General features: G+C 44.2%; 2 protein-coding genes across 2 annotated transcripts; one reads left to right on the top strand and one right to left on the bottom strand.

Annotated features, from left to right (window-relative positions):
• Window positions 1-1493: 1493 nt before the first annotated feature.
• supt4h1 (SPT4 homolog, DSIF elongation factor subunit) lies at window positions 1494-3405 on the bottom strand. The gene is made up of 5 exons (XM_053847577.1): window positions 3245-3405; window positions 2962-3068; window positions 2821-2876; window positions 1769-1822; window positions 1494-1684 (listed from the first exon to the last, which is right to left on the bottom strand). The coding sequence occupies exons 1-5, from the start codon at window positions 3311-3313 to the stop codon at window positions 1617-1619; spliced, it is 354 nt and encodes a 117-aa protein (XP_053703552.1). The 5' UTR covers window positions 3314-3405; the 3' UTR covers window positions 1494-1616.
• A 4038-nt stretch (window positions 3406-7443) lies between these two features.
• On the top strand, window positions 7444-15774 carry hsf5 (heat shock transcription factor family member 5). Its single transcript, XM_053846135.1, has 7 exons — window positions 7444-7663; window positions 9769-10236; window positions 10383-10601; window positions 14129-14187; window positions 14285-14344; window positions 14606-14725; window positions 14797-15774. The coding sequence occupies exons 1-7, from the start codon at window positions 7630-7632 to the stop codon at window positions 14848-14850; spliced, it is 1014 nt and encodes a 337-aa protein (XP_053702110.1). The 5' UTR covers window positions 7444-7629; the 3' UTR covers window positions 14851-15774.
• Window positions 15775-15831: the final 57 nt, after the last annotated feature.

Genomic DNA, 15831 nt, shown 5'->3' with positions numbered 1-15831 from the left:
TATTTATCAAATATTCATTTGCAACACATATTAAAAAAAATCCAAATGTCTTTCCCCGCTCAAATAATTCTGTATTTTTATATGTATTTCCCACTGCATATTTCTTTGGATTTTATTTGAATTGTTCACATATTTCATTGTTCCATTAACTCATACACGAACTTGTAACATATCTACATGTGGTGTCATTCTTCTACATGTGTTTATTTATTCATTGTCACTATTAATACTTCATTCTCACATCTCCTTCATTAAAAATAAATTGCATTTTAAATGGAATAAAATGAATCAGTTGTTGTTGTGCATATTTCAGAATGTTTCACTTTGCTTATCAGAGTTTCATTTTCAAATACGGTCACGACGGTCATCGCGCGAGCAGAAAAAAGGTTTTTGGTAACGCCGTGTCTCCAGCAAAGGCATGAAGAGTTTGTGGGACCCCAGTTTGACGGACGCAACTTCTTTGTACTCTGGTGAAAAAGGTCCATATTAGATTGATTGAATCTGAATAAAGGGTCTTTTGGGGTCAATATGTTGAGAATGGTGGCGACACTTTAGCAATTTATCTTGCAAATTCAATTGAATTCCAGCATTAAAATGCCTTCTGCAGTCAAACACGTCATACCTGGACGCTGTTGATGTGGTAAAGCAACCACGGAGGGCGCAGTGGATCACTAGTTTTATGGCTGTTGCTAGTTTGTTTTACTTAGTTGATAGGCAGTTGTACATTAAGTGTGACTCAAATGATCAACCATTCTTAAACAAAATAATTCTGAACATATATCTTTCAAAACAGGTGAATTATTATTAAAAAACAAAACAGCATTTTATATGACTTGCTCATTGCCTTTTTAGTTGCTCTGAACTGCAACACCGGTTACAACTTTAAATCTTATCAGTTGAACTTCAGCATTGCTTAAATGTTTTTAAATTTTGAGGTTGTGTGTCTTTCCAAAACAAAGTGAGTAAATGTTTCCGGCGCCAGCAGAGGATGTGGTGAAAAGCCCACGATGCGTATACAGACACTTAAATTTTGAAACTCTGTAAAGCAGATGAGGAATCTTGACCTCTGACCTCTATAGTTTCCAGTTGAATCACACTGCCACAGCATCACATTATGACTGTTTGGTTAGATTAGTACAGTGGAAGCTCAAGTCATCGCTCTGCATTCAGTAACTATATCTAGAAACACCTCTTCATCATTCAACCTGGAGGTGGCAAACTGTTGCACAAAGGTCCACAGTGGGTGCAGCTTTTCGTTCCAATCCATCAAAAGGACACATTTTCACCAGTCAGTTGTCTTAGGAGTCTAAGTAGTTGTCTGCAGCTGCTTGTATCATCGAAAACCTCATTGTTTAACTGTGTGCGCCTGGTCGGTTGCACCACCCCTGATTTCACCAGCACAATAATAGTAAATACAGTAAACGAGGCGTTGTCTCCCCCTACTGGCTAATAGTAGCAATTAAAAAATATACAGCTAAAATCAAATTGCGAACCATTTCAACACTTTATTTAAAAAAAATATAAAGAAACAGGAGAGTTTTTTTTCAGGTGTCTTGAAGCGGCAGTGAAGCCCCAAGACAGAGTAACAAAAGAAGAATAGTTGTAGCAAACTGAGGTCAGGTCTTCACTGCCGTATCTCTGGATTTGTAGATGACTCCTCTGCTTTTCAGTTCCCTCACCACACCTGAAGCAGAGGCGATGACAACAAAACAGATCAGATCAAAGCTGACAAACATCCAGTTCTGTTCCTTCCAACTATCTGGGTCACCTGGAGGGAGTCTGCCTGTGACTGACACCGCGTACACACCAGGCTTGAAGTTCCCTGACAAGTGGAATACAAATGAAACCATCAGACAGAAGCAGTTAATTCATCTGAGAATGACACAAAACATTGTTCACAGCTTCCACATCCACATCCCTTGTTTATCTCAGGGTGCTTTCACACAAGGGGTTCTGTCTCGAGACAAAGCTCTTTCGTCTCAGAAGTCCGAGATGTGAACACAAGCGAGCCAGGTTTTGGCCTGCACTTTGTCTTGGGAAACTCTCAGCGGGTGGTGAGCTTCACACCTCTGGCGACTCAGCGCTAAATGCCGGAAACAACGTGTCCACCCCACACAAGCCTGATAAATGCCGGCCAGTAAAGGGTCTGATCGCTGTCTGGGCGGACGACATTGTTCAAAAATAACTTCTCAAACTCCCAGAACACTGAGGTGTTCAGCTGGGAACTGCAGCCGGGAGCTGCAGCGCAGCGGTCCAGGACTCACGATGAGCGCGGGTGTTTGATAACTCACGTGTTCTCGCCTTTATTAGGTTGATAAACATCTGATTTTATTGACAGACATACTTGCTTAAATGAATAATGCCGCTCTCTACAGCAGCTATTTTCAGCACTGATCTCGCCGCAGCGCAGCTGTCTGCATGAGAACAGCGAAGAGGCATGACGCTGATTTTCCCCAAGTTACAGAAGAACACCAGACTATTCATTGATCATTTTTGACGTCGGGATCAGAACTTCACTGATTAAAACCTTCTTGATCGTCAGTAATCTCTCTCGCTGTGTTGAACGTGATCAATCCGCGGCCCTCCCGTCCCCGAGCGTCATTTTCCTGCAGCTCCCGGCTGCACACCTCTGCGTTCTGGGACTTTGAGAAGTTGTTGTTGAACAATGTTGTCCGCCCAGACAGCAATCAGACCCTTTACTGGCCGGTTTTGATCATGAACTGTGCCGTCGCATCGCTGATGACGCATTCTCAACGGGGGGCGACTCGGATTCAGGCTCCCGAGACAGAACACAGCAGTGTGAAAGCTTGCAAAGCCTACCTATTCTTTGCCACTTAGCTACCCAGCTGTCCTCTGGACTCATCTGTGCTATGACCCTGTAGATAAACACACCGCATTATTCATCTCACACATAAAAATAACCAAACACATCGGAACTGTTTGAGGTGTAAACGAATGTACCCATCGAAGGAGGAGCTTGTGCATTCATAGACCATCTCTCTGTTGCCCTTCATCTGGAGGAAAGACTCGCAGTTGTCACAGCCGTCGTATTCAAACTGGTCGATGGTCTGCGGGACAAATTGACAAGATTGATTGAGATGCGTTCAGTTTATCATCAAGGTGATTCTAATCTTGAACCAACTGAAAACCAATGAAGAAACGATAGTCACTGCGTAAGCAAACACCGGCATGCTAACAACAGTTAGCAGCTAACGTGGTTTATTCCAGCCCATCTTTAAACTACCTTTACTAAAGAACAAAGCAGACAGGCTCGGAGGTGACGGAGGTCCTTAGGGACGGTTTCCAGCGCCATATCAAAAAATTCAGGCGGAACAAATACAATAGAAACAGATTTAAAAGATGAACAGACGGAACAGTCGTTCCACCGGAAGCACTACATTATATTCAGTGGGGTCTTGAAGACAAGGAGTGCCCCGGTTGCGCCTGACTGAAAAAGTCGAATTGTTTTTCTTTTATTTGTCAAACCCTATTCAAACGCTTTCCCCACTAACTATGTAACTATGCAGTATCACACTTAAATATATCTGAAAAAAATTAATGTACTCAGGAAAAAGTGGTGCTATTGTCAACATAAAAACTATATCATCTAATCTTTGGTTTCCTATTACTGTCAACGATGAACGTCCTGTGTGAGAGTAAAATGGACACCTCCCCTCTGCAGAAATCTTTGACCACCACTGCAAGGAAGTAGACAAACAAGCTGAAGGGCCAGAGTGAGACTTAATAATGAGTCTTAGCTCTGGTCCAGTCCATACATCTATTTACATTTTGTAAAATCGAGGTTGCCTTTGCATCAGTGACAAAAAGAGTGATAACTTGCTAACTTTTCCACTTGAAAAAGACACACTACCAGGCTACAGTGGATTGTGTCACAGACTGTACGGACTAAATCGACTCAAGTTAAATCAATATTAAATAACCTGATCAACACATTTGTATGTATTAGCATGTGCTTGGTAAATAGGATTTGAAGGATGTCAAAGAAGAAAACTGGACACCAGCCACTTTCGGTGTCAAAGTTGAAATATTTTCAGGGTCGAGAACTCGTAGAGTGACCAGAGAAACAACGTGATCTTTTGAGGCCTGTTGTGACTTTCTGCACTTCATGTCGACGCAGGATGATCATGTTCAGTGACAGAGTCTTGACCATTTTTGTAGATTATTTGGTGAAATGTTCCTGAGACAGAGGTGCCTCAGTCACCTCCATAAATGAAAACAAAACACAGAGAGAGAGAGAACCTGCGCGAGTCCCATGTGAGGCGAGGGAAGCGTGAGGTTTTGGTCTCAGACCATCTCTTCCTCTTGACACGACGGATCCGGCGGACCTCTGAGCGCATCCCAGAAGTCACGTGACTGAGGGGAAGCCGCGCGGCTGGCAGTGGGCGCCTGAAAAGATCACGTTGTTTCTCTGGTCACTCTACGAGTTCTAGTCCTTTAAAACGCCTGACCTTTCCCTCGAAATCCAGACCAGAACCAGAGACGGTTCTGGTTCCAGCTCAACCCGCTCTTGTTTTCATGAAGTCATTCTCTCGGTCTAGTTTGGAGTTGATCACGTGACGGACCTCCCGACACACCTCCCACGTTGACTGGACGGAGTTTCCTGGAGCTCGTGCGCTTGAGTCACAGAGACAGAGTGTTTCAGAAGCAAGTCACGTTTATTGAAGCTGATCAAGAGCACACTTTTCTCATTACAGAGGTCAAAGGTCAGCGGTTGTTTACAAGCATGGCGACGGCTCAGACCGGAGCCTCTTCCTGCGTGTATGACTCTGGAGACAGCTGGGACATCTCCATCTCCTCCACAGCTGCTGGGAGCTGCTCTCTCCTCCTGCCCCTCCAAACCACCACCCCCACCACACCAACAACACACAGCACCATCATCACCACCACAGCACTGAGCAGCACGGACCTCAACAGGAGGTGAGCCACCTCTGGCTCTCTCAGCTTCACCAGGGTCTCAGACCTGAACACACAGAGACGGTCTCTCTTCACCACACACCAGACCTGTCCACTGTCCTGCAGAGAGGCATTCCTGATCACCAGGCTGCTGTTGGAGAGATACACGTTGTCTAGTCGATGATATGTCTGAACATAAGAGACTCGTCCTCCGGTTCTGTTGGACCTCATGAGCCAGTGAACCTCATCAGTCTGACTCCAGTTCCCACAGTGGAGAGTGAGGTTCTCCCCCTCAGTGAATAGCTGCACAGCAGGAGGCTCTGACTCAGGACACACCAGCAGGTGATAACTCTCATCAACAGCATCATCGAGGACACAGACGTATACACCTGAGTGGTCCAACGTCAGAGATGGAAACATCAGTGTGGAGTTGAGACTCACTCTCTGAGTCAAGACTGGATTCTCCATCCACCAGCCGTGTGTTTGGTTCCTGCTGCCGACAGAACAGTTCTGCTCCAGACTCTCTCCCACCCTGCGCATGATGACCTCTACTGAGACTACAACGATGAAACGACTGAGGAGGTGGCACCTGAGCTGCTGCTTCGCCAGACAGAAGTAGAAGATGTCATCAGTAGTTCTGTCGGCAGTAACCAGGAGGGACGGTTTGTTTTGCAGCTGCTGGAGACGGTGCCCTGGAGGTGTTCTGTCATCTATTAGAACATATTCATTTGAACCGTATGTCCAATGGGCCCACTGAACACTCTGGTTTGGTCCCACCCCGTCACAGCTCAGCTCCACTGTCTCTCCAACATTCAGCTCCACAGTCTCATGACTTCTCATCTTCTGGTTGTCACACACGACGAGCGTCGTAATCCTGTCCAGGGTCACCCTGCCCTGAGTCCAGCACTGCACCTGGTACTGGCCCGAGTGGGAAGCATCCAGAGAGCCTAGCAGATAATAGAAGGCTGAAGAGTTGAACAGGAGCTGCGTCCCCTCAGAGGTCCATCTGGAGACAGAGCAGAAGTCAGCAGTGTCGTTCAGGAGAAAGAGATGTTGACGCCACCCTGCTGGCGTGATGACCTGAGCGTGGATGTTGGAGCAGAGCAGCAGCAGCAGCAGCGGCGGCAGCAGTGCAGCCATGGTGTCGTCTGTGAGAGACTCGCTGCGACGGCTGCTTCATCCTCTCTATCTCAACGCCATCAGCAGAACATGACGAGAGGAACACTTCCTGTTAGCTTGATCAGGTGTGAAGAGCAGAGGCAGGACACCAGCATCAGACCAACACACAGACTCTTTATTCACATGTCTCATATACATGGAAGGAAAGCTGCTCGCTTGCACACATTTGTGGATCAAACTACACATTTGCAGAGTCAATTCAAGACTTTATCCAAAATAATTACGGCTTTTGCAATGAATGAGTGAAAATGAAACACATTTTAATCACAGTTTTGTTCAGAGGTTTGATTTGTTTGTCAGAGCTACGTGCTTACGCATTCTTCTCATCTGTGCACTACAATTCTCACACACTGTTTCTGTTGTCACTTTGAGCTGAAAGTAAGAGGCGCACGCTGTTTGCATCATTCGAGCTGAAAGTCAGTGATGCATTTGCACTGTTTTTTAATGCTGCACATTGCTTTTTTTTTGTTGCCACCAACATTGAGGTGGTTTATGTTGCTTCTACCCATTTTGTACCTCAGTCTATATTTGAATTGTAATACCACCCTCAAGACACTGACACACATACAGAGAGAAGAATATGAACCTGAGAGAGGAGCGGAGTCTGGTCGAGTCAGAGGAACATCAGCAAGCTGCGCTGCTGACGTGACATGAAACTGCGCAGACATGGAGGAGAAGACCTGCTGGATATGAATATGGAGTCAGATTTCTGTCAACTATCAAGGAACCTTTTAAGGAAATTAAATAACTGTGCGAGTCCTGCTTGCCACTTTCTGCTGCTCAAGTTCGCAGTCTACCGTAGTGGCGCAACAGAGCTTCACCACAGTGAAGCTTTTAAAATGATTTTTACTGATTATTTTTATTTCATTTTTTGTGTAGAAGAGTAAGTAGTGTGAGGGAAATTGAATAAAACTTCAGATCCTTTTTATACGGGGGATGAATTACACACTATTGACGCTAGTCCCTTCAAAATCCTTTTTGAGTAATTGTACGGTAAACTACTACACGTGCATCCCAACATTTGTGATCTGTGGTTTATAGTTCTTAGTTTTACTGAGCCATTTGAATGAGGCAGCCATATTGCAAACTTCAATATGATAAACATTTAAAATTCTGTGTACCTATGACATTACTCTAATATTAGTGTGTGAGATTTGACTGCTGAAGAGAAAGAACTAGACATTTCTAAGTTTCAAAGGCAGACAGAGTTCTATTTCGGGATGCGACTGCTGTGGCAGACTTTGATCTCAGACCGCCTTTAACATTGTGATGTCAGAAGGTGGACAAACTGAAATTAAAGGACATGTTTATGCCTGATGATGAGCCCAATATGAGACCACCCACTGCTGTACTGTATGTACCAGCATTACAGCCCTCTATTTCATGTGAGCAACATCTTGGACCAGCTGCTTGTGAAAAGAGAAGTTTCCTTTGGCTAGAACACCATTTTTAAATTCAGAATTAAGTAGTGTATCAGTGTGTATAGTTGACGGCCTTGCAGAGTCACCGCGCTTGGCCAAGTCGCTTGTTTAAGCTATGCTTAGAAAGGCACGGTCTAACAAGAGCTGCGGTAAGGATCCACCTTTTTTGTCTTACAGCTGATCAACTTCATCACACACCAAAGCTCTGGCTCATAGAACAGTCCACCGGTTTGTTCTATGAGCAGTGAGCAGATCCTTGACTGGTGGCTGTCACGGAACATTCGAGCCCATAAACACGAATGACAAAACATGTTGCCAGAAGGCAATCAAACCAAAACTTCAAAACTTTTTCTTTATTTTGTCCTTACCCTTTTCAAATGTAATTTGTCGCATTATGCCTTTTTCCTTGTTTCATCTTTGGGTTTGACGGCTCCTCACCTCCAGTGACACCTTTGAATATCGCTATTTTTTCGGCATTCTAATGTGTTCCTATGTCTAAACCAGTAATCATATTACAGTAAAAATACTTATCCAAGTTACTGTGCGTTGCTATTTTTGTAATTTTTCCCACAGATTAGATGAGATAATAGATTATATCAGATTCGATTATTTTAGATTAATTCCATTAGACAAATTAGATGAGATTAAATTAGATTAGATCACATTAAGAAATACAAAAGTAAATAGCATTGGAGGGAGAAGAGGCATGCGTGTTTTCATGCAGGAAATAAAGTCACTATTTTGAGTTTGCAATGTGGCTTACATCAAAAACACTAGCTCCTATTTGAAGAATCACTTTGGGGTGTTGGGTGTCGTCAACTGCTGCTGAATTTAACTAATAAAGTGACTTGTAATGTAAGCCACTGTTAATATTAAGTAAACAGTAAAGTAACTATATTAATAGAGTGGTCATTTATCAGATTACTTCTTCAAGGTAAGTGTGGCAGCCCTGCTCACCACAGCCTCCTGGAAGTGATGTGGCCAATATGAGTTTTTGTTACTTTGATGACACTTGGCATGTCGTTGCTTGATGGCTGGTGTTGCAGCCACAGAGCCAGACTGTCCCTTATTTGAGATCACCTTGAGGCAACCCTGGTTTGGGAATTGTTTCTGTCTCTCTTCAGCCACCGTAGCACGTATCGAATACTTTTTTTTTTTTTTAGGTCCCGCCGTCCACATATGTGACGTTGAAGTCTATCGCTGTCACAGTACTGTACTTTGTTTTTCTAAAATACTGATTAGCACCATCTCGTGGTGAAATAACATTACAACTACTTCAGATTTTACTATGACGTCTCCAGCTTCATAAGACATGAAAATGTGACATATATTTCATGTATATTTAACAGCAGTGTGAAACAAAGTTCAGTTATTACTCCTTCTAGGTAATTCTTATCTCATATTGCAATAAGCAAAACTCAAGAAAAGATCGGATCTTAAAGCTTAAACAGAAACTATAAACTTATATAGGGACTGGTAGTGAATCCATAGTGGAAATTAATTTAGCGATTGTAGCAACAGGAAGCTAGACAGTCATATTGGATTATTGACAAACTGCATATATGTGTACTTCTCTGTGTGTTAAACTTATCTGTCCTAGTGAGGACCAATTTTGGGGAAAACACCTTTTGGGGCTAAATGTTGCACCTTTGCTGGACCCCCAAGGTTACGACTCAATTTGACGATGAAGTCTTCAAAACATTAAGGTTCAGAGTCCTGGTTAAGGTTAGCCATTTGTTTTGGATGGTCAGGTTTATGTGGGGAGGCTGGGGAAAGGGTTATGTCAATGAGAAATGTCCCCACAAGGATAGACATTTAAACATGTGTGTGTAATGTTGTGATAGATAAAAAGATAAAGAACAAGCAGAGACCCTGACACAGATGCTGATATCAAACAAGATCCATAAACACACTATTACAAACTGTACAAATCAGTTTTTACAGCTGAACCACATCATGAACCAATGAGTGGCCTGAGCTCTTTTCTTCAGATTATCTTGCAAATCCTGGGGCACCCACCTAAAAACAGGACTGGCTCAGAGCAGCAGGGCAACCTTCTGGCCCCGCAGTGGCTTCTGGAATATATTTTGAAACAAACATAATACAAAAGATGTAGTACATGTAGTCTCTGTGTACGTCTGTCCATGTGGCGCGGAAGAAGGTTCTTACTAAATTCTCTAGAGCATCAAATCTGGCAGGAAACTGCCTCACAATATGTTTTCTGATATGTCTCTCTCTCTCTCTCACGTCACAGACATGCAAGACGGCCAGGGTTCCCTACCATCCACCCTTAATGCCTTTGCTTTCCCAGCCAAACTCTGGCGTATGGTAAACAATGCCAAGTCCAACGCCGTGCGCTGGTCCGACTCTGGCGATGTCATCCTCATCGATCGGCAGATTTTTGAGAATCAGATCCTGGCTCGCCAGAGCAAACCCTCTGAACACCTAGACACCTTCAGAGCCAAGCACTTCGCCAGCTTCATCCGGCAGCTCAATCTCTACGGCTTCAGCAGGGCCAGCTGGGTCAGGAGGGCAGAGGGCGTTCGTCACCAGTTTTTCCACCCTTACTTCAAACGTGGACACCCCGAGCTGCTGGACAACCTCAAGAGGCTCACTGTGAAGAACAAGATCAAGTGGAAGGCGGGTTTGAGCGCACCTTCAAAACCAAGAGGACGACCAAGGAGAATGTATGAATTTGCTAATGGCCAAGCGCAAGATGATGGTAAGCCTGTCATCTGTGATGCTCATCTAATAGCAATCGAATAGTTTGACATCTGTTATATTTAAAAGTTTCTTTACAGGGCTGACTTGCCTGTTTCTATCTGAACTACCGAACCCTCACACACGCTCCTACAATTATGTGTCTAGGTCCAGAGAGCCATGGTTCTGCCGTGGACGCTCGAATGATGGCCTCAAACACAGAAGACGGTGATGTGATGGCTGTCACTGACGTCTTCAACAAAGCTCCAGGCGCCAGCGCCGCTGCTGCTCAGCAGACAACCCAGTGCTACTCATCTTACAGCTTCTTTCCCTCCACCTATTCTGAGCTCTTCAGCGCTCCTCAGTGGTCCAGCCAGAACTTTGGAGGTTGGTCTGCCTTCCTTTTGCTTGTAATATTGAACCTCTTTTAAAGAGAATCCCTCACAATCTACTGAACTTTTAACACACAATTCCATCCTCTCCCCAACACATTATGCCCATTAAAAAAATGAATTGTCAGCCATTAGTTGTGACAACACCTCCACGCAGAAATAAGGATTATATTATAGGAAAACTGCGTTGAACATTTATGTGAACATACCCTTGGTCCACTTCTATTCCAGGTGTAATTCAAGTCACCTTTCCTCCATTCATTCAAGGAACCAGTCAAGTCCATCCTCTCTGTCCAGTCATTTACTGCTTTTCAGTTTGGCCCTCACATCCTTAAACGCCCGACAGCTCTGGAGCCCCGAATGACTCACCAAGGACCATCACCACTCTCTTAAACTCGTGTCTCCTTCAGTTGTCCAAGCAAGGTGTGCGCATGCCCTTATGATGCAATAGGGACTCCAGACTATAAGCACATACTGCATGTACGTCTTTGTCCTGGCTGTTTTGTTGCTCGGCAACAGATGAGCTGTCCAGGATTGATGATGCGTGTGAAGCACATTGATACAAAGAGGAACAAGGCAATAGCATCAGTGGCTGTACTACACATAAAGGCCCTTCATCGTTCAAAGATTTGTTACAAAGGCAATTATGAGATACCTTAATGGTTTTTATGGGAAATTACCTGCAAGGATTTAAGAAAAGAAAAACACAGAAAAATAACTGATGAGATTGCTTTTTTTTCTATATATTTTTGTCACGGGGCGACGGGACGAGGGAGCTAAAAAGCCACGTAGAGAGGACGTGGTGTAGGACCCAAGTGAGAGTGGTTATAGGCACAGGAGGCAGGAGGGAATTATAAATAACATTTAATAATAAAACAAACAAGAAAACAAAAAAAGCGTCACCGAACCGGGAGTTAAATGAGCTAGCTAGCATAAGAGACCGAAACAATGACAACCGGGAGTTAAATGAGCTGGCTAGGAGCAAATTAGAAATAATATTTAATAATTAAACAAACGAGAAAACAACTGAAAGCGTCACCGAACCGGGAGTTAAATGAGCTAGCTAGCATAAGAGACCGAAACAATGACAACCGAGAGTTAAATGAGCTGGCTAGCATGAGAGACCGAAACAATGAGAACCAGGAGTTAAATGAGCTAGCTAGCACACAAAACAAGCCGAACAGAGAGGGAGAGACACGAGAACCAGCTAGCTAGCATGAGAGACCGAAACAATGAGAACCGGGAGTTAAATGAGCTAGCTAGCATAAGAGACTGAAACAATGACAACCGGGAGTTAAATGAGCTGGCTAGCATGAGAGACCGAAACAATGAGAACCAGGAGTTAAATGAGCTAGCTAGCACACAAAACAAGCCGAACAGAGAGGGAGAGACACGAGAACCAGCTAGCTAGCACGAGAGACCGAAACAATGAGAACCGGGAGTTAAATGAGCTAGCTAGCACACAAAACAAGACGCTGAACAGAGAGGGAGAGACACGAGAACCGGGAGTTACCAAGGGGAACGAGAAGTCCAAAAAACACAGGAGCGAGTGGACACATCACCGGGAACATGGAAACAAAGAACAACACTGGGAACAAACCATGGGAATAAATATATAACGGTCTGGCACACATTGCTGGAGCCCAGGGGTTCTTGTAGACAAGTCATCAAGTTAATCGGCTCCAGCCGTGTGCCAAAGGAACAGAGGGGAAAAAAGCAAAACCAGGACTCGGAGCAGGCTTGGGAGCCCCGCTGGTGTTGTCGGGAGGCGGTGGCGGCGGCTTGGGAGCCCCCTGGTGTCGTCGGGAGACGGCGCCAGCGGCTTGGGAGCCCCGCTGGTGTCGTCGGGAGGCGGAGGCGGCTTGGGAGCCACGCCGGAGTCGTCGGGAGGCGGAGGCGGCTTGGGAGCCGCGCCGGAGTCGTTTGGGAGACGGCGGCCTGGGAGCCGCGCAGGAGCGTTTGGGAGACGGCGGCTTGGGGGCCGCGCAGGAGCGTTCGGGAGGCGGCGGTCTGGGAGCCGCGCAGGAGTGTTCGGGAGGTGGCGGCTTCAGAGCCGGGCAGGAGTCCTTGGGAGGCGGCGGCTTGAGAGCCGCGCAGGAGTCCTCGGGAGGCGGCCGCTTGAGAGTCGTGCAGGAGGCGCCGGCTAGATAGCCGCGCCGGAAACCACGGGAGGCGCCGGCCCGAGAGCCGCGCCAGAGACCACGGGAGGCGCCGGCTTGAGAGCCACGCCGGAGACCACGGGAGGCGCCGGCTGGAGAGCCGCGCCGGAGACCACTTCAGTTGAGTTTTCAGTGGATGAAAACTCAACTGAAGTGTTTTTTTCATTTTCTATTGTTATAAATTTGTGAAATGGTACAGAGACTGCCTGACAATGTAAAGACAGTCAAATCTAAAATGTTAGCTTACACTTCAGATTGGGGAACACATTAACTACTAATAAACTCATTACCTGTTTATTAATGGTTAATACTTGGTTATTATGGTGTTGTTTGGAGTGAACTTTTGGTGACTATTAAAGTAAAATCTAGACAGTCTTAACTGGACTCTAATGATAATACTTTATTAATATTAATTTACTGGCTAATATGTTGCAAATACACACATGAATAGGTAGTTAATTTAAAATGAAAATAAAATAAAAAGTGTGACCAAATGTTTGTATTGAACACTTCATAAAGTGCACTGCTTGGGCAAGAATCGGGACAAAATACAATACAGTTGTCTTTTTCATCATCGTATTTCCCATCAGTTCAGTTCCCCTTTAGAATATTTTGACTCAATTTTAAATTAACTTCACATTTGATGTGACATGGTTGGTCACACTTGGCTTTGACACAGACTGAAGTCACTGGGACCTAGTGGCTAGCATTAGCATGGTACTGCAGAGGAACACGACCACATCTCTTCTTCAATACCACAAAAAACATTTGAAGTGTGTAAGAAAACTCACATAGACCTTGCTGTGGTGAAAACCTGGGCACCTCTCTGCTACTCTCCTGGCTTCAACCGCACAACAAATCATCCTCAAAGTCAGTATTGGGATCAATTCGCCCCAAATTAAAAACAAACAGAGCTCCATTATATAAAAATAACTCTACAGTCTTAAATCAGGTCCACACCACCTTGATAACAATTGCATTATATAAGGGTTAGTTGCAGTTCAAATGTAACCTTAGTAGTGGAAACAGTGATTGACCTTTGTGCTTTTGTAAATTGTGCTTACAAATACCTTTTCATCCCTCTTTATTGACTTTTGTACTCACTAGTCTTTCAACCTGAAAGTAGATAATGTATTTTGTCACCATCCCAGGTAGCAAATATCAAAGCTATATAACATAAAGGTCTCCTATTTAAACATCTTGTTTACTCGACTTGAGTTGCCTTTGTGATCCACTGGTAGATGAAGATTGTTCTCTGCAACCCGGTACTCTACTGTGAATTTTACTAGTACAGTACAGAAATGGAAAGAATGTCTTTCCAGTGTCCACGTGATACTGATTTTGTGTTTTACCCCCCTTAAAGATCCATTCCACATCCATCCTAGGAACAACTACTCCCCTCCAATGATACAGTTCCTCCAGGTTAGTTCGACATGACTTACTGACTTGGCCTTTGGATCTGGTGGTAGAGTTTGAGTTTTGGTTTATGTCTTGCTCTCTAACTTGTGTCATACCAAAGGGGCAGAACACAGCCGTGTCCGGTTACTACGAGAAGCCTCCCTTTCCAGCAAATCTGCAGGTGAATGTTAACATGTTCTTAGAAATGAATTCTTTTAGAAACAACCACAGGCAGGACCCTCCTATGGTAGTTGGCTACAAAGGTTAGATGGGCAATTTTTGCTCCCTACTCATGACAACCATGGCCTAATCCATGCTAACACTATAGAATCACTTGTACAGGGGTGTCTAACTCACTCTTGCAAATAACCCACATTTTGTATTCACGTTTACAAACCCAAAATGCTTTTGTTTTTCCATGATTTCCTTGTTTTGGATGCAGCGACCTCTGAACATGGCTGACACCTCTGTCTACAATGCTTTCCAAAGTTACCCTACTCATGGCATATTGGAACAACATGCATCCTGCCTTCCTGACCTAAAACCCCTCGATCTGATTGAGGTAATGACAACATTTGTGCGACCACACTCACTATCCACCACACTTTTCTGAGCCCTCCTCTACCCCCCCAGGTCATTGCTGATGAAGACTTGGTTAGTGAAGTCGCAAGCATGGAGACTCACTAATGTCCTGAGCATTTGTGGCGTCAGGATTTTCTCCCTCTCATTTCAGATCCATAACTTTGGATCTCACACTCATCTGCGGTCTGTATTTTTGTTGTGTGTATGGCACGAACTTAAGCTTGTTGCAGAGCTTAAAGGGCTTCAAGACCACCTCTCAGTCATGGGCGGAGAAACAGGTCTAACTAATAATAATAATTAATATTCATAACATTCACAAAACACTATGTGATCTTTACCCTTTATTGTCTCAAAATTTGAAACGTCTAATGTTTCTTGGAAAAACTGAGCTGCGCTCACCTGTATAAATGCATGTATTGCATGTACCTGCTTTATGCTCTTAAAATATGGGCAAACAACCCAGAATAACTATTTCTCCCTCTTCCTGTGGGACAAAATGGCTTTGATCAAAGCATAATGATTATGTTATTCCACTGCTGTACACTTTATCAGGTGGCAAAATTTGTGCAAGAATATTTTTTAAAAACTAAGTAGCACGAAGACAGATTTAGGAGCGCGCACATGTGCACGGTTTAACATGTCAAAAATCGACACGACATTTGTTACTTAGGGCAATTGAACTGTTTCTTTAACAACTTGCGCCTATGTATATATGCTCTCTGGTCACCTGTAAGCTTTGTATCATCATGCAAACCCAACGTATCATGTGGTGAAGTGTATAGCACGAGATTTACAGCCAAACCACGTGCTTTTACTAGGGAATTTGCATTGCATCTTTATGCCACAAGGAGGAGCCCTGCACTTGTTATTCAGCAGGGCTGCTCCGCCCTTATTGAGTGTCATGCTGCCTTCATGTGTAATTCGGAAAACCCTAATACATTTCTCATAAAACGTTATGGTTTTGTGATTTAATGTAATCAATGTCAAAAAATGAATAAAGTATAAAGCGCCTAAAATTCTTGTTTCTTTCTAGATTGCGATGGCTAATTTTTTCCCCTCAATTAAGGTCGCCGTGTCCATATGCCA

The sequence above is a fragment of the Synchiropus splendidus genome, chromosome 17 (genome assembly GCF_027744825.2).
Source record: "Synchiropus splendidus isolate RoL2022-P1 chromosome 17, RoL_Sspl_1.0, whole genome shotgun sequence".
NCBI classification, from domain to species: Eukaryota; Metazoa; Chordata; class Actinopteri; order Syngnathiformes; family Callionymidae; genus Synchiropus; species Synchiropus splendidus.
The sequence above is the reverse complement of the archived record's forward strand: the minus strand, read 5'-3'. Positions and strand labels throughout refer to the sequence as shown.